Here is a 24,178-nt window from a genome sequence, read left to right as displayed (position 1 = left end):
AACCATCACATTGATGTTACCATTTGGGGGAGATTCAACGGTGACAGTATAGGTGAAGGCTTCCCAGTCTCCCTTGTTTAAAACCCATCTGGGTAGGTGTCCATAGCCTGACGCCAGAGGCAGTGACAGAAAGATGGGGAAGCGGTCACTACCACACAGGTCATCATGTGCTCTCCAGTGGATAGATGGGAGACGGCCAAGATTGCAAACCGATAGATCAATGTTTGAATAAGTGCCATGTGCCACATTAAAATGTGTGGCAACCCCAGTATTTAAGAGGCAGAGGTTGAGTTGAGAAATTTTGGACTTCTCTGCCTCGGCCAGTAAGAAGTGTGCCACCTCACAAGGGGGTTATGAGCGTTAAAATCTCCCAAAAGTAGGAACAGTTTAGGGAGTTGATCGATCAGTGCAGCCAATGCATTCAGGGGTACTGCGCCATCTGGAGCTAGATATACGTTGCAGACAGTTATTTCCTGCGTCCTTATCCTGAGAGCCACGGCTCCAAGAGGCATTTGAAGGGACACAGGTTCACTGCATATTGATTTCAGGGAACAGACGCAATCTCCACCTGACACACTATTATAGTTGGTACAGTTCCTGACATATCCCTATAGCCACGGAGGGCAGGGGTCCGCACTGCCGGGAACCAGGTTTCCTGGAGGGCAATGCAGAAAGCAAGTGTAAAGCTTAACAGTTGCTGTAGCTCAGCCAGGTGCTGGAAAAACTGTCGCAATTCCACTGGAGGATGACATTATTGTGAGGCTGGGAAGGCATGAAGTGAGCAAGGAGGCAGGCTATGCCTCAGGGTCACCTGCTGCCTCCGAATGAGTATTTGTAGCCATTTCTATGGTGGATGAGGTCTCAGTGAGATCCAGGTCCACAGGGGACACTAAGATCTCCACTGCATCCTCAGAAGCAGAATTGATAGAGAGTGGTGGTGTTGGGGCCACCAGAGGGTCCTGTTTCTTAGCAGACTTCTTAGTTTGCTTTCTCTCTCGCTTCTCTTTAGGGACTTTCTGAGAAGATTTCTCCGAAGCAGCTTCAGGCACAGACGAAAACTGTGAAGCTCTTCATCCAGCAGATTTTAGCTCCTTGCGCTACTGGCGAGTGTCTGCCGTGGCATTAGTGGAGACCTTGGGAGAGAGGGCCCCAAAGGACCCCTTCTGCACGAGAGGAGCTGAAGGAGGCTGTTGCTTCTCTGGAAGGGGGGAGGGAACTGATGTCCCTTGAGTTTGGAGAGGGGCCTTGCTCCCAAAAAAGGTGCTTTGGGAGCAATGGCTGAAGATTTGCCCCCTACCACCAAGGGGACAGATGTATTCTGGTGGCCCGGAGGGCCCAGTGTTCGTGGCACAGAGTGAGGAACCACTGGCACTTAGAACGGCGATGGTGATGTAGCTGCAGCGTATGTCGACGTCAACCGAATGGGGTGTAATCTTTTGAATTTATGTTTAGCATCTGTGTAAGTCAACCACTCCAGGGTCTTGTACTCCATGATTTTCTGCTCCTTTTGGAGTACTGGGCAGTCTGGAGAGCATTGGGAGTGGTGCTCTCCACAGCTGATGCAAGTGGGAGGTGGCCAACATGGAGTATCTGGGTGCAGTGGAAGTCCACAGTCTTGACATGTGGCACTGGAAGTGCAGCAGGAAGACACTTAAAGCACTGCATAGGGGAAGGGATGTATGGTTTAACGTCACAGCGGTAAACCATCACCTTGACCTTTTCAGGCAATGAATCACCCTCAAAGGCCAAGATGAAGGCACCGGTAGCAACCCTGTTGTCTTTGGGTCTCCTGTAACCACGCCGGATGAAATGAACACCCCGCCATTCTAAATTGGTGCGGGGCTCGTCATCAGACTGCAACAAGAGGTCACGATGGAACAGAATCCCCTGGACCATGTTGAGGCCTTTATGGGGAGTGACAGAAACAGGAATACTACCCAACTTCTCACAGGTGAGTAACACTCGGGGTTGGGCTAGGGATGATGTCTGAATCAAGACTGTGCCATTTCGCATCTTGGACAACACTGTCACTTCTCCAAATTTATCCTCAAGGTGTTCAATCAAAAATTGAGGCTTCATTGGTAGGAAAGAGTCCCCATCAGTTCTGCTACAGACTAAAATCCGTGGTGAATATGGCTCTTTCCGTTCTGTAGCTCTATGTTCCTTCCGTGGTGTGGCGACGAAGGGAAACGATGTAAGGTCATACCTGTCGGCACTGTATTCTACTTTGACCTTCTTAGAGGCTGCTGGTGCCGTACTGTCACCAGCAAGAGATGACTTAGTCCGCTTCATTGTGGGTCATCTGCCCTGATGCCACCTGCTCCAGACAGGGGCTCTCCCCACGGGCACCCCCCAGCCACAGCAAAGGCCAACTGGCATGATGGCCATTGCCAGGCGTCCTGATGCCCCAGGAAGACAGGCATCTACTCCTCGGCATACATGGGGAGTTTACAGCTCAGGCACCAGCAGTGCGATTCCTGTGTTGTCAGAAGGCTACCACAAAATGGGTACATGACGGCCCCACGACATTGGACTGGCTAACATGCTGGATATTGGATGCAAAGAAATCCAATATTGTCATGGGGGCAAAAGAGGACAGGACACAATGGAAGAAGATGACATACCCCAGAAAGTGTCCTCACCCAAACAGTTGAACGTAGGTGGAGATGCAAAACCACGAAAAGAGATTCAGTAGAACGAATCTAAGGGCACTCCTTCATCCTTGAAAGTGGCAGGTCAAACCATAGAATGGAACCTGTACTCAAGAGACGAAAAGTGTGAGACTCCTTTTAGTTGCCTCTTACGACAGGCAGGAATACCTCAGGCCTATTCTAACCTTGGACCTGCAGGGGGGCACAGCTTTCTAGTTCTTTTATTATACTACATCTGTAATTGCATCAATAGTCCTTTATACATCTCTTTTATCTAACACATACACAACAGATTTTGTTTGACTGGAAGCAACAATTTCTGCAGATTTTCATTTCCAGAAATCATTCTGCACTGGATCAGAGTTTTCTCTCAAAGACAATTTAAGTAATCTATTGAAGAAACAGACCTGTAGTTGTTTAAGTTCTCCTTGCCACTTTTCTTGTATGCTAGTGCAATATTTTCAGGAAAAACTCTCCATAGGAAGAGCTTAGCCAACAATATTTGTTATATTCCTTCTCTCACAGATGCTTTATCAGAGAATTTTATTCTTCATAATTTGTGGACATTGCTCATTGTATGATTTTTGTGAGTGTTTCCTTTGAAGAATTCCGAATGGCTGGTCATTCAAGTATCCTTAAGTATGTAGGTCTTTGGTGACTTCTTTCATACTTCAAATTTTGTACAGAATCTATGAAATTGTTGAAATTATTTTTACTCCGTAAGTAAACAAGGTGTTCTCTGTTCTCATTGATTAAATGACATTTCTGTTATTTGCAATCTTTCTTTTCACTATCTGACTCTGGCGATGTTTTAGAGCTCCTGTTTCTTTAACTCATGATGATCTTAGATTGAAGTTGGAAAAATTTTAACTTCATAATAGCAGCTATCAAAGTTGATGAAAATATTATCAGTGATTGTGCAGCTTTGACCTGACACTTTCATAGGAATTATTCTAGATGCTTTCATTTGATATGGTAATAATGCCTCTTAATCAATTTTTTATTTTGTTTCTCATCTACTTCCAATATTTTAATCTCCACACATTAAGGTATTTTTAAAGGAATCTTCAATAAAAGTCTGATAGTTTTTCCAGAGTTAGAATGTGGAGAATTGTACTAACAATAATTTTCTTCCTCTTATAGAACAGCTACCACAGCAACAACCAACCAGAGAACACACTCCATCACCCCTTCTATTTTTTTCACTGTTGTAACTTTGTTGGAAGATCATCTGTGTAGGTTAAAAACAAGAATTGGACTAGTACTGAAACCTGTGGCACTCCATATGTTATGGTCTCCCTTTGTCAGGTTGTTTTCATGCGTGAGACAGACCCTGTTAATGTGACCCTCTGCTTTTTGTTATGCGGGTAAGATTCTACCCAAGCACGAGGGATGCCGTTAATGCCATACCATTTTAGTTTGCTTACTGTAACTTTGCGATCTACACAATCAAGGGTTTGGCAAGGTCGCAGAATACTTTTTCTTGTTTAGTTCTGTTAGCACTTTGAGTTACAAATTGCATTTGGTGCTTTAGCTATTGTTACAACCATCTGCCAAAGATAAAGATAAACATGCCTTTAAAAAAAGGGAAGGGGAAATAACTCCTCTCCAGTATCAACTTCAACTCACTTGTACCCAACATGCTCAGTAAGTTGTCTGATATTCCAGTCTCTGCCTTCCCCTACAGCTCTTATCCTCTACAGCTGCCTCTAGTAAAATGCAAGTTATCCTTCTTTGTGTTAACACTTGTCCTATCACCCTGTCCTTTCTTCCTGTCAGTGTTTTCTACATATTCTTTTCTTCGCCAATTCTATGGAGAGCCTCCTCATTTCTTATCTTATAAGTTCATGTAATTTTCAACATCCTTCTACAGCACCACATCTCAAATTATTCTTTGGCAGTTTACTCACAGTCCACAATTAATTTCCTTAGAAAGCTGTGCTCCAACCATACATTCTCATAAATTCCTTCCTTAAATTAAGGCTGGTAACTGAAACTAGTAGACCTCTTTTGGCCAAGAATGACCTCTTTGCCTGTGCTAGTTTGCTCTTCATGTCCTCCTTGTTTTGGGCAACATGTTATTCTGTTTCCAAGATACTAGAGTTCCTTCACTGATAGCTTTTTTAATATCAGTTGTGATTTTTTATGTTTGGCTCACCAGTGGGCATGTGACGCCCCTGACCAGTTAACATCAATGGGGAGCTGACTAACCCTATCACACCGTCATCCAGTTGGTTAGTAAAGCACCTCTATTTCCACACCGTGGATAAACAGTACCATGTGCTGTTGCACAATAGATGCATCTAAGTTCATCACCTTTCTTGGTATTTTCTGCCGTTTAAGTGTTCTGCAGTCATCAGGTATTGTGAACAACTGTTCTGTGTTGGTACAGCATTAGTAATAACAGTGCAGCACATCTAAACACAAGATTTGCAATTAAAGAGGTCATCCAAGAACTCATCTGCTACAAATCTTCGTCCGAATTCGATAAAGTAATGGACAATGTGCCATACCACTCTGTTGTGATGGATAAAGCTCCAGCAGTGCAGTAGAGGAAAGCGGATATTTTGCTCTGGGTGCAGAGAAATGTTCCATAGGGTAGAGTTGAACATGCATACATACAAGGTGGAGTAAACGGAACTTGTAGTGCTGAATTTACTCTTAGACAGACTGGCTGAAGCTAAAGGACACAGTTTAATGAGGCTTCCTCTCTATCAGAATTATTTAAATCTAAGAGAATATAAAGACTAAGGTGAGAAGTAATGTGACAACAAAACAACATGAAGTTTACGCTCAGTGAGTTTGAAATGTTGCCAATAGTATAAATTGCAAATGTTAGCCTGCTGGAGTGACCGAGTGGTTCTAGGTGCTACAGTCTGGAACCGCGCGACCGCTACGGTCGCAGGTTCAAATCCTGCCTCGGGCATTGATGTGTGTGATGTCCTTAGGTTAGTTAGGTTTAAGTAGTTCTAAGTTCTAGGGGACTGATGACCTCAGAAGTTAAGTCCCATAGTGCTCAGAGCCATTTGAACCATTTTTGCAAATGTTACACCACAAGACTGATCTCAAGTTGTCAGCCATACCAAGAAAGCAGTTGAGGAGACACTGGTGTTTGAAGGACTGTGACAAGTTTAGAGTAATACATAACTTCTCTTGTTGCCATGTTAAAATCTGCTTTTTTTGTCGAAACACAGCAGAGCTTACAAATATTCATTTCACTAACATTCTAATGCCATTGAATTTGCAACAGAATTCTGAAACAGTGTATTATTGAACTAGCACTTGAGAGCAAGCAGATCAATAGTTTATGAACCAGTCCATTCTCAGAACAAGAATAAATGTGTGACTTTTTACTTATATTGTTTCTTGAGAGTGGAGACATACAATATTCCTCCAAGTTTAAAGACTAATTCAATATGGTATATTATCTACATTTAATATGCAGCAACATATGACTTAACAAGCACAAAACACAAAACTCATAGTGTCCCCTATTTTTCACTGTAAACTGTAAGAATCTCTCACAGTAGTTTAACTAATATTGAAATATGACAATGACTATGACATTAATGAATGGTAGGCAGCTCATCATGAAGCTGCTGAATTAAGTTATGTGAGAATCAGAGCTTATTATTGAATAGTTTCTTTGCAATCATTTGAGAGACAGAAGATCAGCTGGCTTGCATGACTTTCTGTTCAGGCAGTCAAGCGAGCCTGCCAGATTCTAAGCGAAGTAAGCCTGGCATTATTACCACGTTCTAACATGCTCAGCACACACTGGCAACTACACTTCCCTTCACTTGTTCCTTACTGAACTGCCAAAAGTCACAACTAATTTTAAACACACTATATGCTATCTTGGGATACCAAATTTTGAGTTTATATAATCTTCCCACAGCGATGATTTACATGAAATTAATTACCAGAAAGTAATGAACTGTGAACACTACATGTGATGGCTTAGTTGAGTATTGGAACTTAGTACTTCACATTTTCAGCTAGTAGAATGATCACCTTATGAAGCTACTGTTTGTATGTCCAGCATCAAAGATTATTTAAAACCTATGATCTAGCTGTACTAAAACAATAGCAATATTCTATGCATAATACAGGTGTATATGACCTTTGGAGTGTAGACATTAAGGAAAAGACAATCCTCTTCACCCCTGTACTTCTGCCGCACCCAGTCTGCATGCGGGGCAACTGCGCCTTCTTCTAGAGCATCTCTTATGCCTGTCCAAGACTCCGGTGGCTGTGGTGGCTTCATGTTATGCAAACAGAATAGTTATGAACAAAGAGAGTGAAATTGTGTGCATATCATAATTATATCAAATATTAGAAAGAGCACTTCAGTAAAATAATTATTTTCAGCATAGTTGCCAAAGTTTAAGTGAGTACATAATTAACAGGACAAAAACATTAAATTACAACTTTACAATCGGAAGATAAAGGCGAGTAATGATTGAAAAGAAGAGATTATTGTGTCAGTTTGCATCCTTGAACAATGACAGCAAGGAGAAGAGGAAAATCTGGCTAAATGATCACTGCTACAAACTACGAAATAGTGGTATATATTACTGTCTTTGCGGTATAAGGAGGAAGTAGGTCCGTTGTACAGTGATTGAACCATTGTATTATTTGTAACAACTTATTTATACTGAAGTAACAAATAGTTTTACTTGTAGAGAGTTTATTGCTGACACTCTTGTAAGCAAGAAACCAAAATAACAACTATTAAAACTTGTGTTTTGACAAACTGTGGAGTAATGAAGAAGAATCTGATCGAGTGATAATCTTATTGAACAATAGCTAGCAATTAAAGTGCCATAATATACTACCAATATATAGGAGAATGGGGCAAAATTAGGAGAACAAAGATGACAGTAGATCCTGTGTCCACCTGGAAACAAACATCCTGATTTGCAATTCTGAGGTTCATAACAACTAAGTGGTGGAAGAATCACCCAGAAAAACAAATGTCTGCAGTTTACACACTGTCCCTTGATGCATGTGGTGAATGATCTAGACAGTCTGCAAGTGGGTGTACTAAGAAGCAGACAGGACATGATGGGAGACGCCACAGCTGATGTCGACTGGGAGTGACGGGCTGTTTAAAGGCCACCAAAACGTCCAAAATCGATGAATCTCAACACTGAAGTCGGGAAGAAGACGTATGAGAATTCTGCCCCAAGATGGTGGCTCTGGACTGCAGCTACTTGGGGTCCAGCCACAAGGCTTTCATTTGCTGCTTGTTTAATCTCAAAATAATGTGCTATTTTCAAAATATTGTCCAAGGAAGGGTAGTCTAGTTTAAGAGATGCAGTGTGTACTTCTGGGTCTCAAGCCAACTGAACCACTACATCTCAAATCAAAGAATTTGCATACAAAATTTTGCAAGCAGGATTTTTGCAAGTGAAGTTGCAATGTTGATTCAGTCCTTGCAAATCCATCACCCATCAGTGGAATGGCTGACAAGGTTGCTTGTTGTATCGATAAAACTCGAGGCACACTGCGACCACATGGAATCTTTGTGAATAATAATTTGATAGTAACAGACACATCTCCTTGAACGTAAGTGCGACAGGATTTGAGAGTAGAACCACCTTCTTTAATAAGAAAAATGTCTCTGGGGAAGACCAAGAAAGGAAGAATGACCATTGGAGTGCATCATTTGAAATCCACAAAGTGGCCAAGTGCTGTGTCCCAATCCTCTTTAGCAATGTTAAACCATGGCTAGTAAATGAGTGGGCTGTTCTTTGCCTGGAAACTGCCCACAGACTATTTGTGTTGGGAACCCTCAATCTGAAGGCAATCCATAAAAGCTGTATTTCCCGATGGAGCAAGTCAGTTTGCTGCTGCTGTTGTTGAAACTGCTATTGGAATCACTGATGTAACTGCTGCTGCAGGTACAGCTGTTGCTGTTGCTGTTTCAAAAGTTGCACAAGCTTTGTGTCCATGGGACACTGCTAATCTTTTACCTCACAGCCAAGTATTGTGACTAGAATTGAGTTAGACTGGGAACAGCTCAAGAACCTGCAGAGATTGGCCAACTGGTCGAGGGTATCAACAGCAAGTTGTTGTAACCGCAGGAACAAGCCAAGTCTAATTGCAGTACCTTAAGAATAGTACGTAGGACGAAGTTAAAACTGTAGCGCTGGACGCCAGGCGTGGCAGAAGGGTCAGCCGAGGCAGCACTCGAGCTGCAGGGCAGCTGGGTGCTTTGATAAGAAAGTAAACAGCCGGTAGATACAAACGAAGGTCTGTGCAGGGACTCATGATAAGCATTCAATTAAGAATATCAACAGAAAGCATTCCTGGCTAGAGAGAGAGGTCTGGGAGTGGAGAGAGAAAGAAAGAGGGCCCTTGGTGGGGACCGCACTACGTCATGAGGAGCCAATGAAGGGCTCAGGACGCAGTGCGTGACCATATAGGGAGAGGCGCCTCTGCCCCTCCACTCAGCCTCTGAAGAACAATAGCAACAACAATGTTTTAACGATACCAAATAAGGACACGTTGCCTTCGACGCTACGTCAGGCCAAGCGCTGGCGGGGTCGAAGGGGAAACGCTAACAAAACCCGAGAGCACGCCGCTCTGGGGGCTTGTCTTGTCGTGTCGGGTCGTGTCTGGTGAGGGCAAAGAGTTAGATAGCAGCAGCCGACTTGGGCTGGGGAACGGGCTGTAGGCAGGCAGCCGGAGATAGTCGCTGGAGCGCGTCAGGGCGTAGCCGCGGGACTCTAACGTAGGGTGTTAAGAAACGTTGCAGACCTTCTAGTAGGCAGTCGGAACGGTGGAGTCAGTCACCGTCTCTGTGTTAGACTTGGCCTTCCTGTGAGTGCAACCACCGTCAGATAGGGCGATTTGTATTCACTTAGAATAAACTGCAATTTATTAAAGTTATCAAGACTTTAATTTCTACCACTTTCCTAGCCTTGTGAAAACCAGGGATTTATACATCTTAGCCAGATCAAAAGTCTCCCTCTCATTACAGTCAACCGGCTAAAATCCCATCCACGAACCGTGTCGCCCAATCCCTCGCAATACCCACGCTTGGGACGCGACAAAGTGTCCACAGAGTAAACAAGTGGACAACAGTGAGAGAAAGACAGACAATGGTGATGGCACTGTGGAATAACAAGTGCAATGATTAAACCAAAATTGAAAACCCTAAGATGTGGTGAATCCCAACTTGCAGTGAGATCAATACAACAACACAGTGAAATCATAACTGATGGATTGAACAGCTGCACTGCCGGCTTTAAAAAGCAGCTACAGGCACTGACAGGCCAGCAGGATGAACGTGTCTCCACAGCCAGTGCTGCAGTGGCAATAGCAGTGCTCACAGATCATAGTAATGCCATCTGGTGACTGTCATTGCGGTCCCACCAGTTGGCTGTCAAATTCACTGGGCCAGGAGACCAGGTAAAGGAAGCTCAGAAAGCTGTAAATACAACAGCATTTTATTAAATTTTTTACGTGACTGGAATGAAATGAAATGATCATAAGGCACTGTTGACTGGGAGGCTCCATTCGGAGACTTTCACCTCCTTTCAAGTTCTTGTAGATGGTACAAATGTGAGGAAACTTCACTTATTATAATATTTAATGTTCCAGAGTTTCTACAGCATGAGGGAGGCGAGGGATGGGGGTCAGGGCTAAGGGCAGTGAGTGAGTGAGTGAGTGAGTGAGTGAGTGAGTGAGAGAGAGCACACACGTGCGCGCACGCACACACACGGAGTCCCGGATCCCTTCCCTGCTCCCATCCCAGTACTAAAACACTTTCACTTCTACCCATGCACCCACTGGTCTTTTTTAACTCTCCTTTTCATAATATTGTCTTTTTTTTAAATAAAAATGTTGTATTATACTTGCCATGTCTGATATGGTAGATTACACCACATTAATTCAATATGGAACATTGTCAGAAAAGAGAGAGAGAGAGAGAGAGAGAGAGAGAGAGAGAGAGAGAGAGAGAGAGAGAGGAGGGGGGGGGGGGGGGGAGGGAGGAGGGGTAAGTGTCAAGTTTACTAGTGTGGGTAATCAGAATATTAAAACGAAAAGTATATATGTATAGCAGATATTTTATGCAATGTATGCATATTGTTCAGTCTTCATAAACTTCAAAAAATTTGTGGTTTCGTATTCAGATTAAAATGTGCTATAGCCCAAATAGTATAGAATAAGTGTGATCTCACACCATAATTTGAAACAATCTAGGAAACTGATGTACCAAGGAGTTATTTCCTTGCCTGGGTAATTATGGGTTACCTAGCAACTCACAAATTCTAATTACGAGACAACATTATGAAAAGGACAGACTGCTATTTGCCACAAAGATGACACTGAATTGCAGACAGGCATGACAAAAAGACTGTTACATACAAGCTTTTTGCTAAACTTCCACAGCAAAGAAAAACGCACACACATTCAAACAAGTAAGCCCACCTCACAAACACACGACTACTATACCTGGTCACTCTGGCAAGACTGCAACAGAAACGTGTTGAATGAGAGTGGAAAGTAGAGGAGTAGAGAAGAGGAAAAAAGATGATGGGTGTGCCAGCAGAGAGCAGCGCACAGTGAGAGTAAGGGGAAGCGAATTGTGAGGAGGTGACAGGACAGAGGGAGCAGAAACAGTTGAGTGGGGAGTGTGGGGAGAGTAGGTTACCACAGATTGAGGCCGGGATAATTTTTCGAGAGGAGAATGTGTTGAAAAGCTGGTGCTGGAGGAAATGATTCAGATCACCTGGGCCACAAAGCAGCCATTGAAATGAAGCTTGTTACGTACAGCAACATGTGCCACAGGGTGATCCACTTTGCTCTTGTCCACAGTTTGGCAGTGGACATTTGTCCTGGTGGATAGATGGTTGGCTGTCATACCTTGATTCCAATAGAGCTGATATATGGCATGGCTGCTTTCACAGGTGGCCAGCATCAGATGGGATGGGCTAAGCACATGACAGGACTGGAACAGGAAGTGCTAGGTGGGTGGATGGGGCAGGTCTTGCACCTGGGTTTTCCACAGATGTATGATCTCTGTGGGGAGGGGTTGGGATGGGGAGTGGCATAGGGATGGACGAGGATATTGTGGAGGTTGGGTGGGCAACGGAGTACCACTTTATGAGGGGTGGGAAGGATTCATTGGTTGGTTTGGGAATAAAGGGACCAAACTACAGTGTCATCAGTCCCAGTGGGAAGGATATGGGTAAAATGTCCCTAATTGGAGGGTATGATGATAGATAATCAAAGCCCTGATGAAGGATGTGGTTCAGTCGTTCCAGTCTGGGATGATATTGGGTGATGAAAGGGATGCTCCTTTGTAGCTGGTTCTTGGAGATGGTTGGAATATTGGGGAGCATGGGTATATGGAACAGGAAATCAGTTTGTGGCATAGTTCTGGGAGATAGTCCCTGTATGTGGAAGTTTTTATGAGACTGTCAACATTTGTGAGCAAGGAAGCTTCCATCACTGCAGATACACTCTCCAGGTGGCCAAGCTGTATGGGAGGGATTTTTTGGTGTGGAAGGGATGTCAACTGTCTAAATGTACGTAGTGTTGGTGGTTGGTGAGTTTAATGTGGACAGAGGTGGGGGATGGAGCTATCAGAGAAGGGTTTTGGGAAGCTAAGATTTCCTCTAGGCAGCCCATAAACAGATTGATTGGCATAGGACAATGCAATGCAGGTGCCCATGGCTGTGTCGTGGGTTTGTTTGTATACCTTCCCTTCAAAAGAAAAGTAGTTGGATGTTAGGATGTGGTTAGTAAGGTGTGTGAGGAATGAGGTAGTGTATTTTGAGTCTGAAGGACACTGGGAGACGTAGTGTTCAACAGTGGCAAGACCGTGGGCATGACGGAGGCTGGTGTACAGGGAAATGGCATCAACAGTGACGAGTAGGGATTCAAGAAGTAAAGGAGTGGGAATGGTGGAGAGTTGGTGAAGGAAGTAGTTTTTATACTTGCTGTGGGAGATTAGATTTTGGGCAATAGGTTGGAAGTGTTGGTCAATGAGAGCAGAAATTCTTTCAATAGGACCAAAATAACCAGCTAAAATTGGGCAACCAGGGTTATTGGGTTTGTGGATTTTGGTGAGCACATAGAAGGTGGATGTGCAGGGAGCCATAGGAATGAGGAGAGAAATAGATTCAGGGAAGAGGGTCTGGGAATGGCATAAGTCTAACCAAGAATGTGAAGTCGTGTTGCACTTCTGGGATAGGGTGACTGTGGAGAGTTTATAGTTAGTGGTGTGAGAGAACTGGCAGGGGCCTTCTGGCTGGAAGTCACTGCAGTTCATAACAACAGTTGTAGAACCTTCGTCTGCAGGTAGGATGATAAGGTCAGGATCTGTTTCAAGGCTGTGTGTGGCTGTCCTTTCTTCTGCCAAAAGTCTGGTTTTCTGTGACCTGGACAAGAATGGTGAGGCCAAGTAAATTGGGAGATGAGGAATTCCTGGAAAATGGCCAGGGGTTGGTTTAGGTGAGAGGGAATCACAGTTGGATGATGATGTGAACTGGCAGAGGCAGGGTTCAATGTTAGGATTAAGTTGGCTTTGACTGGAAGGATTGGTGGCAAACAAGTGTTTCCATTGCAGGGATTGAGAGATGGAGAGTAGGTCTTTGACAAGTCCAATATGTTTAAATTTGGATGTAGGGCTCAAGATGAGGCATCTGAATAGGACTGAAACTTCTGTGAGGATTTTAGTGGAAAGGTTGAACAAAGTGTTCTGGGATTGTTTTGGCTCAGGATTTAGTGGAGTGTTGGAAGGGAGTATTGTGGAACGTGGCAAGCAGAAAATGTCAGCTAGGCAGGGTCTGGGTGCTATGAGTGGTTGATAAGGAGGAATACTGAGGGTAAGACAGTGGTTAGATAGTGATGCCCCAAGGCAGTAGTAAGATATCGGTAGGTTGGATAACTTACACAGTTTGTACCTGGAATGCTCTTCTAGATGCTGGAGTGCAAGGGATTCAGTTTCCGATATGTGATCTACGTAGGAGGGCCTGCACGGTAGAAGCATGTCGCAGAGGTGGCAGAGTTGGCCTTTGATGCCTGTGCCATGGTGATGTGTTTTTCCAGTACCAGGTTTGTGAGGGATCGGGAAGGAGGGGTGGGCTCCAGAGAGAAGCATCCTTATCATTTCACCATTGGGGGGGGGGGGGGGGGAGAGGAGGGGAGGAGGGAAGGGGAGATTCCATGGTTTAGCCAGCATTCAAGGATCCAGTGTAGAAAGTTGGAGGAGGAGTCCACTGTGGCAGGAATGGCATTGAGGTAGTGGAAAATGACATAGGAAATGGGCAAATGAAGGCAGTGAGTGGTTGTGAGGGGCGCTGGATAGTAGGGAAAGGCACACAAAAATATATCTAGATATGCAAAAATACATACAAATACACACAGTGTGCGCAAGTACATAAAATATGTCAAAAATGCAGGAAAAAAGAACAATGGATGAGATATGGGAGAATGCACATGCTGGGATCAGGAAGGAGGGGGATGGCGGAGGAATCAGTTAGATTCACAGGTTCGTGTGGCACAGGTACGTGTGGAAAATAACACGCAAAAATATGACAGATGAGAGTGAAATGTTATTGATAGGAATGATTATACTTGTAATTATGAGCGGAAAGAATTTGGGGCATGAGATGCTGCACTAGCAGTCCACATGGTTACGGAGCCATGTACTCTATGTGGATGAGACAATTAATACAGCACAACTGGAACAGTGCACACTTTTTAAGCAATGAAAACAGACATAGAAGAAGAGAGAGAAAGGACACTAAGTAGAATAGTGTTTTAGAGGAAAAAGTAACAAAGGAAAACATCAATGGGTTGTGGGATGGAAGAAAAGCTGTTAGGTAAACTCAAATAATGGCAAGTCCAGTTTGGGATATGAACAATGTCATTTAAAGGATAGATTGCTACTCACCGTAAAGATGACACGTTGAGTTGCAGACAGGTATGATGAAATGAGTGTTTATATATATAATCCATCCATCAAGCATTTGCTATTCCAGTCCTGTCATGGGCTTATCCTACCCCATTAGAGGCCAGGCCACCTGTAAAAGCAGCCATGCCACATATCAGCTCTGCTGCAATCATTTCTCAGCTTTTTATATTGGTGTGATTACTAACCACCAGGATGAATGGCTACCACCAAACTGTGGTCAGAAGAGGACCACACTGTGGCAGAACATGCTATAGTACATAACATGCTTCATTTCAATGGTTGCTTCATGACCTGGGCCATCTGGATGCTTCCCTCCACCAGCACCAGATGGGAGTTATCCTTACAACACATTCTCTGCTCCCAAAATCATTCTACCACGGTCCAGCCAACTGTTTCCACACTTTCAGTCCTGTCACCTACTCACAATTTGCCTCCTCTCACCATGATTGTGTGCCACTATCTGCTAGTGAATTCAGCAGTCTTTTCCCCTTATCTCCTCCTCTTCTTTCCACTCTCCATCTCCCCCCTCCCCTGCCTCCCCCCTCAGCCCCCTTACACTGCACCTGGCAGCCCTGTCCTGCCACACCCAGTCCCTGCATGCTCCGCCACGCAACACCGATTCCTCTTCTCCTACCTGTACCCTGCTATACCTTACCACCCTCCCCCCAAACTCAAGGGCCATGTTCCAGACTGTTGCTCCTGTTTGACACATTTCTGTTGCAGTCTGGCCAGAGAGAGCATTCATGTGTAAGTGACGTGTGCTTGCTTGTGAGAATGTGTGTATGTTTTCTATTCTGGAGAAGGCTTTGGCCAAAGGCTTATATGCAAGAATCTTTTTGTCATGCCTGTCTGCAACTCAACATATCACCTTTACAGTAAATAGCCATCTATTGTTTTCATGATACAGGGTGTTTATAAATGAATAATCTGCATTTTAACACTTTATAATATTTATTATGTTAAACTTACAGTTATAAATGATATGTCAAATGAAAGAACAACTAAAACAGTTTTACCAAAACCTTATAAAAGTTCAATGTGAGCACCATTTGTCATGCGGCACACATTAAGTCTATAGCCAAGTTCTTCCCAAACATTGATCAGTGTATCTTCAGTGATTGTAGCAACAGCTGCTTCAATCCGGTTTCTTAATTCAGGGAGGTCTGCTGGTAGCGGAGGCATGTACACACGATCCTTGATGAAGCCCCAAAGGAAAAAAATCGCATGGCATTAGTTGAACGTGGAGGCCATGCAAAGCAAGCCCTGTCATTGGTCCCCTTGTGCCCTATCCAGCACTTCGGTACAGACTTGATGTGTGCCGTGTGACAAATGGTGCTCACATTGAACATTTATAAGGTTCTTGTTAAACTGTTTGAGTTGTTCTTTCATTTGACATATCATTTATAACTGTAAGTTTAATATAATAAATATTATAAAGCGTTAAAACCCCGATATTCATTTATAAACATGCTGTATTATTTATATTCCAACCTGGACTTTCCACTGTTTGATTTTGCGTAACAGCTTATCTTCCGACCCACAACCCATTGATGTTTTCCTTTGTTAGTTTTCTTTAAAACACTACTCTACTCAGTGTCCACTCTTTCTCTTCTTTCCTGTGTTTTCTCATTGCCTTACAAACCGCAGACCCTCAGAGCCACACTGTACCAACAGTCTTGCCCACTCACAATGCACAGTCGTGTACCATGCCCCAAATTCTTCCTGCCCATAATTACGGGTATAATTATTCTACTGATCACATTTCCTCCTCATCCTCTCATATCCTCTCATGTTTTATTTTCTGCACCTGCCTGTGCCACATAAACTTGTGAACCTAACCAATCACACTCCCCCTTTTCGTGATCCCATGTTGTTTCTCCCATAACTCATCTGTCCTTTCTCCCACGTTTTTCACATTTGTGTGCATATTTTTTGCATATTATACATAATTTATGCGTCCTTTTTTGTCATCCAGCTCCCCTCACAATGACCTAACACCTCCATTTGCCTTTTCCTATGTAACTTCATGTTTCCAAAATGCCATCCCTATCACAATGGATTCCTGCTCCATCTTTCTGTACCAGTTCAGAAAAGTATCCCTTTCCCAGTCTAAAACCCTGTCTTATCTCCTGTTCCTGAAATGCTACCTAAACCATGCCGCCCCCCCCCCCCTTCCCCAAAGGCCTAATTGTAATAATTCCCTTCTCTGGATGCCACCTCTCCTTTCACAACAACCTTCACCTTTTCATATTCCACCAGCCCCTGTCCCTCACAAACTTCATACTGCAACAACACATCTCCATGTCACAGGCATCCCAGAACCACTTCTGTTCCCTCTGCAATACTCTGCTACTATGCACTCCCTACTCCATATACTAAGGTGACAAAAGTTATTGAATAGGGACATGCACTTATACAGACAGTAGTATTATCATGCACACAAGGTATAAAAGGGCAGTGCATTGACAGAAATGTTATCTGTATTCAACTGATTCATGTGACATCACCTGCAACGGCTCTCTGGATTCATGATAATATCAGCTGGACCCTAGATGACTGAAAAACTGTGGCCTGGCCATATAAGTACCAATGTCAGTTGGTAAGAGTTGATGGTAGGGTGCAGATGCCAGGAAGCCATGGGCCAAAGTTGACAACAAGGCACTGTGCAAGCTGGCAGTGGAATCATAATGGTGTGGGCTCTGTTTATGTGGAATGAACTGTGTCCTCTGGTCCAACTGAACTGATCATTGACCAGAAAAGGTTATGTTCAGCTGCTTGGAGACCACTTGCAGTCATTTATGGACTTCGTGTTTCCAAACAACATTGGAATTGTTATGAATGACAATGTACCACTTCACGTTGCCACAACCATTTGCAATTAGTTTGAAGAACATTCTGGACAACTGATTGAAGATTCTTGCCACCCAGATTGCCCAAAATGAATCCCATTGAACATTTACGGGACATAATTGGGAGATAAGTTCATGCATAAAGTCCTGCTCCAGCAACCCTTTCACAATTATGGGCAGCTATAGAGACAGCATGTTCAATATTTCTGCAGGGGACTTCCAACGACTTGTTGAGTCCATTCCATGTTGAGTTCCTGCAATACGCAGGTCAAAAAGAGATCCGACACAATATTAGGAGGTATCCCATGACTTTTGTCACCTCAGTGTACATCACATCTCAAAAACTGAATCCTTTGCACTCCAGCTCTTAGAAGAGCATTCCAGGCACCCCCTCCATTAAGTTATGCAGCCTACTAACTGACACCTTGGAGCACCAATATCCAACTGCTATCCTACTCATATTGTTCCTTCCTGTCAACCCCTCATAGCACCCAGACCATGCCTAGCTGACCTTTTCAGCTTGCTTCATTCCCCCAACACTTCACTAAATCCAAGGGCGAAACAATTTCACAACACTGTTGTTAACCTTTCCACCAAAATCTTCAACCCACAGAAGTGTCAGTACTCTCCACAGGCCTCACCTTCAGCCCTACACCCAAATTTAACCATGTATGACTTGTCAGAGACCTACTCTCATTCTCCTGATCCCTGCAATGGAAACACTTGTTTGCCACCAATCCTTCCAACCAAAGCCAAACTAATCCCAACACTTAACCCTTCTCTACCATTTCACATCACCATCAAACTGTGATCGTCCCCTCATCCCACTTATCTACCACCTGGTCACTTTCCAGGCATCCCTTACTTCAAATTTTGCCTCACCATCCTTCCCCTGGCCCCAGAACATCAACATAGTAGCAGAAGCAAGGACAGCCATACATAGCCTGAAAACAAATCCTGACATTATCATCCTACCTGCAGACAAAGGTTCCACCCCTGTCGTTATGAACCACAGTGACTACTTGGTGGAAGGCCTCCACCAATTGTCTGACACCTCTAACTATAAACTGTGCCACTGTAATCCCATTCCAGAAGCAAATAATAACCTACACGCGCGCACACACACACACACACACACACACACACACACACACACACACACACACACACACTTCTGTTAAGCTCCCAAAAGCCACAAACCCAATAACCCTAGATGTCCCATTGCAGCTGATTGTTAACAAAAATCTAGCCCCCCCCACATCAACACATTCTCCACTCCTAAATCATCCCAGCCTCAACCTATAGTAACCTACAGTCCTCCCCACCTCTCAGCTCCTCAGGGTTTGCTCTCCTAACCCTCACTGTGCACTGCTTTCTGCAGGTGCACCCACCAGTTTTCACCCTTTTTCTTCTCACATTTCCACTCAGTGTTCCTCACCCCTCCCCGCCCCCAACCGCCAGACACAGCACCTGGCAGCCCTAGACCGCCACCATCTACTCACTTTAAATTCTGCGCCAGGCAGTGCCGATTCCAATTCCCCCAATTGTATCCTGCTATGCCTCTGCCTCCACTACCATGTTTGGACTGTTGCTCCTGTTCAACACATTTCTATTGCAGTCTGGCAAGATGGGCTGGAGATTACAGTTGTGTGTGAGATGTGCTTGTTTGTGTGAACGTGTGCTCTTCCCCCCTGAAGAAGGCATTGGCCAAAAGCTTTTATGTTTATATGAAGCAGTCTTTTCGTCTTGTCCATCTGCAACTCAATGTGTCATGGTTACGGTGAGTAATGCTCTATCCTTTTCATAATAAAGTTTATATTCCAACCGGGACTTTCTGTTGTTTAACTGCCATTCTAGTATGACAACTACTTACAGGGTCACTAACTGCATAAAGATAACAGTTTTCACGATTTGTTTAAGACAATCAATTGTGTGCTTATGCTACCCTGCTATGGAAATTGCCTATTTAGGGTAATAAACACTCAATATTTTTGCTTGGTTCACTTCCTATTTAAGCACAAGTGATGTAAGTATTTGCGCTATGTGGTGTAAGTACGAGGGACATTTGAAAAGTCCGTGCAAAAATAAAAACTACTTACATGTTTGGGGTAAACCTTTATTATTTTTCGACATAATCTCCTTTTAGACTTACACACTTCATCCAACGCTGTTCTAATTTGTTGATCCCTTCCGAAAAATAGGAATTGTCCAAGTCTGCAAAACAGCTATTAGTTGCTGGAATCACCTCCTCATTTGAATAAAATCTTTGTCCCACCAGCCATTTCTTCAAATTGGGGAACAAATAGTAGTCTGAGGGAGCCAAATCTGGAGAATAGGGGGGGATGTGAAATGAGTTGGAATCCTATTTCCATTAATTTTGTGACCAAAACTGCTGAGGTGTGTGCTGGTGCATTGTCATGATGGAAAAGGACTTTTTTGATGTCGAATTGCCGGTGTTTTTCTTGCAGTTCAGTTCTCAAACGGTCCAGTAGCGATTAATAATATGCACCTGTAATAGTTTTACCCTTTTCCAGATAGTCGATGAGGATTATCCCTTGCGAATCCCGACAGACAGCCGCCATAACCTTTCCGGCCGAAGGAATACTCTTCATCTTTTTTGGTGCAGATTCTCCCTTGGTAACCCATTGTTTAGATTGTTGTTTGGTCTCAGGAGTATAGTAATGTATCCATGTTTCATCCACAGTGATGAAACGACGCCGAAAGTCCTGCAGATTCTTCCTGAACAGCTGCAAACAATCCTTGCAACACTTCACACGATTCCGTTTTTGGACAAGCGTGAGCAATCGTGGAACCCATCTTGCGGATAGCTTTCTCATGTCCAAATGTTTATGCAAAATATTATGTACCTGTTGATTCAAGATGCCCACAGCACTAGCAATCACACGCACCTTAACACTTCTGTCATCATCATATCATGGATTTTATCAATAATTTCTGGAGTCTTAACCTCCACAGGGCATCCAGAACGCTCAGCATCAATTTTGCCTATAAGGCCACACTGAAAATTTTGAAACCACTTATAAACTGTTCTAATCGAAAGGTGCAGAGTCACCGTATTGTTTATCAAGCTTTTCTTTACTCTCCTGAGGCGTTTTGCCTTTCATAAAGTAATGTTTAATCACCACACGAAATTCTTTTTCGTCTATTTTTTGACAATCACTCGACTTCCTTGATTCACATGTCAAACACAAAGAAAAAGACCAATATGGCTGAAACTTGGTGTGCGTTCTTTCCAAAGATGCTACTAACTAAACATGACCTTGATACGTGCCAGTGGTGCCACCTCTCGGACTTTGCATGGACTTTTCAAATGCCCCTCGTAATTCAAGGAGCGAAGCTGCATTACTTGTATGGGGAGAAATTACACAGGGTTTACCATAAAGTACAAACAGCTGCTCCGCTCTTCAAATGTTAATGACCTACCACATCATTCGAAACTGATGACAGAATTAGATTCCCCCCCCCCCCCCCTTCTTCTTCTTCTTCTTCTCTACGTAACAAATACTGTTACTATACTATGGAAAGAAGCCTCACTATAGAAAATATCCAATTATGTTTCGGCCAAAGTTACTATCTTATCTAATATAGCTGGATTTGTCTTATACTTTAAAAAATTGCAGTTGATCCTGTCCTGTACATTAAAAAGTATATAATCATTAATGGCTAAAATACAGCAACAAGAGGAAGTGGACACGACAAAGAGTACTGTAAGTCAAATGCAATTACATAGTGCAAACGGGATGTCTCTCTACTTACAAAGATGTCTGCGACACAAAAGTATTATTATTATTATTATTATTAGTAGTAGTAGTAGTAGTAGTAGTAGTACTGGCAGTAAAGACCAACTCCGTATTTTTATTTGAATTACTGTCTTTATCTTAGCCATCCATATTCCTGTTTCTAATGTCATCTACCACCTCTCATAAGGTCACCATCTCACAGTCTCTGTTTTTTCTTATCACTTAGATTCCAAAAGAAAACTTCCTTGGACCATTTACCACTCATTTATGTACCCATATTCATTTGTATACTTACATATTCTCCACAATCACTTTTCATTTTGTTAAACCATAATTATGTCTTTCATATCATTCATACCAATGAAAATATTTCACCTGAAAATTTATATACTTTTTATGTGTTGCATTTGTTACATTTTTAACACTCTGGTTTGAAGGCAGTTCAGTTCACTGCAAATAAAATAAAATTAATTTTCAGAACCTTCAAATACCTGACTTGAGATTTTATGAAATTCTAAATAACAGGTTATTATCTGCCTTCAAAGTTTTTACATTGTTTTGACCATGTTCCCCTTGTTCAGAATGCGGATCCTGTTACGTGAAAATCATTGGCCATTAACTACCGATTTTGATTTTCCTACTGATTGTATGATCATCATGTCACTTGGTAGATACTTGACCCTATTATGAAAACACAATATAGCTTATATTTTGGATTCTAGGTAAATCTTCGCTACATTTGAGCAGGTTGTCATTTTCACTCTTTCACATACAACACTGAACATGCGGTGGAAAGCATGGAGAGAAGAAATTTTCATTTTCTTCCCCTCTATTGAGCTGCTGCCTTCCTATCTACTCAGCTTCTATACTTATCATTAAGATGTGTGTATCTGATATGCTCTTAATGTTTTAGTTATAATTAGTAAATGTACAGGCTATGTTACACTTTAAATTTTTGTGATACCTAAGTAGTAAGATTTGATTCCTTAAAATGAAGCCAACATTTTTTCCACATTTTTAACTGAACAAATTCTGTATCTTGAAAGGATATGTGAACAACAGTAATGTTGCACTTTTTTCTCAAGTAACAAAAATGGTGAGTATCTTCTGGGGGAAGAGAAGTAACAAAGAAAAAGTTATGTTTAATGCCCTGTTGTCACAGAAGCCATTACAAACAAAACAAAAAATTGAATTGGAAAACGATGTAGAAGTAAACTGGCTATGGGATGTTGAACAGACAGGGAAAAAAAAGTTAGAGTTCTTACCTGAAATCTAAGAGGGCCAACCGGTGGCTTTGCATAACGAATACCCTGAAAGCTGCAATATTTCCCTCCATACTTTGCTGCAACTACTTTTCCTTTCAAAATGCCTTGGGCAACTTTAACTGTCACTGTTTCCACACCAGCCATTCTTGTACTATACAGCCTTAGCACCTGCAATAGAATCATAATTAAACAACGGAAAATCTAGGATGGAATAATGACAACATGAAAATGATAGTTGCTACTCACCACATGGTGAAGATGCTGAGTCGCAGATACAGTCTTTCTTGTTGGGCCTATCTGCGACTCAGCATCTCCACTATATGGTCAATAGTGACTATCCTTTTCATACTAGTACTATAATTAACAAAGATACAGTAGTAGAAAATATGCCTTCAATTATTTTGCATTATATTTTTGTTAACATCTGTATGGTTCATAATTTTTTCTTAATACTACATGCTCTTGAATGAATTTGCGTAACTCAAAAGGTCCAGAACATGCAGGTACAACTGTGGTGTTGAAGTACTATAGAATATTAGTGATATTCATATTTGTACCATACTAATTATTGGCTAGGTATGTATATTTTATATTAAAATGAGATAGTGAACAAGCCAACTCCATCATAGAGACCACTTACAGCTCCTGTCAACATTGTTATTGCTCATTATGAAGGGCAGCACCCAAGTTCTGTTTCTTTTATTCACAGTACTACCAGGACATGACAAAGCTAACATACACTGCAGTCTACTAATGCACACCATGGACACTAAAGAAAATGAAGACATTAAATAAGTAAGTCCAAAATAGATTTAGTAGCTGCAGCATTTTTAAAATAATACGTTAAACTGCATACACTGTCACGATGTTCAACTACATCCAAGATGAGTGAAATGAATATTCTTTCATTTTGTCAATGGAACTTCTTACGCTTCGATGATGTAAAAGAATCTTCATTTGTACCTGATGTTAACAACCTGCTCCAATCTGATTATGCAAAAAATTAAAGGAAAGAGGAATTGAAAAGACTTATAACTATGACAACAGTTTTTCTTGCCCGTAAATTTTGCACCCAATGTATACACATGAAGAAAAGACACCCGCTCAACAGCATCAGAGAAGCTAAAAAAGCAAAATGGTGTTCCAGACTGTACAGTACAGCAGTAATAAAATGACATTCACAGGAGAGAATATGGCACACACATATTTTAAATGAACTTGGATGCAAGACATAAGAGACTCTTAGTTTTTATGAAATTTTGAGTCTATATTCTAGAGCAGTTAACACAATGATGGTTGTGCTATCACTTAAGACAGAAATAAAATTCATTGTGAAAAATTGATTTGGTTGATGAACTCCCTGCTGAGGTGGCCTTTGAATCACCAGCAGAGAACATAGATATGCAAAGACAACTTAATAACAGCTGACTTGTAGAGATCACCAAACAGTGATGTAGTGAATTCCTCTGTCATTTCAAGCTTCTGGATAAATTCTCAACAAACTAGGAACAGGTTATAATGCTAGGAGATGTGAAAATAGACTTTTTAAGCTATAATGCAAATTATCTTGGGTATGCTCCCATTCTGGCAGTGGTTTATCGTCGGTTGCTGGAGCAACAAAGCATCCCTAGTGTCCGGAAAAAGTGCAGGTTATTGCCATTTTCTAGAAGGGTCATAACTAGACAATTATAGCCCTGTGCTACCAATGTCAGTCTGT

At 42.5% G+C, this 24,178-nt stretch overlaps 1 protein-coding gene across 3 annotated transcripts in view; it reads right to left on the bottom strand.

Annotated features, from left to right (window-relative positions):
• The window catches only part of LOC124776476 (juvenile hormone esterase-like), a 106,553-nt gene that overhangs the window by 55,113 nt on the left and 27,262 nt on the right, over positions 1-24,178 (bottom strand). For all 3 annotated transcript variants that reach the window (XR_007015628.1, XM_047251489.1, XM_047251490.1), the window contains exons 3-4: positions 22,462-22,629; positions 6,775-6,912 (exon numbers count right to left, since the gene is read on the bottom strand). Coding sequence is in view for 2 of the 3 variants with exons in the window: in XM_047251489.1 (XP_047107445.1) it covers positions 6,775-6,912; positions 22,462-22,629 (306 nt within the window). In the remaining variant the exon portion in view is untranslated. The remainder of the gene's footprint in view (positions 1-6,774; positions 6,913-22,461; positions 22,630-24,178) is intronic.

Source organism: Schistocerca piceifrons, chromosome 2 (assembly GCF_021461385.2).
Source record: "Schistocerca piceifrons isolate TAMUIC-IGC-003096 chromosome 2, iqSchPice1.1, whole genome shotgun sequence".
Lineage (NCBI taxonomy): Eukaryota > Metazoa > Arthropoda > Insecta > Orthoptera > Acrididae > Schistocerca > Schistocerca piceifrons.
The sequence above is the reverse complement of the archived record's forward strand: the minus strand, read 5'-3'. Positions and strand labels throughout refer to the sequence as shown.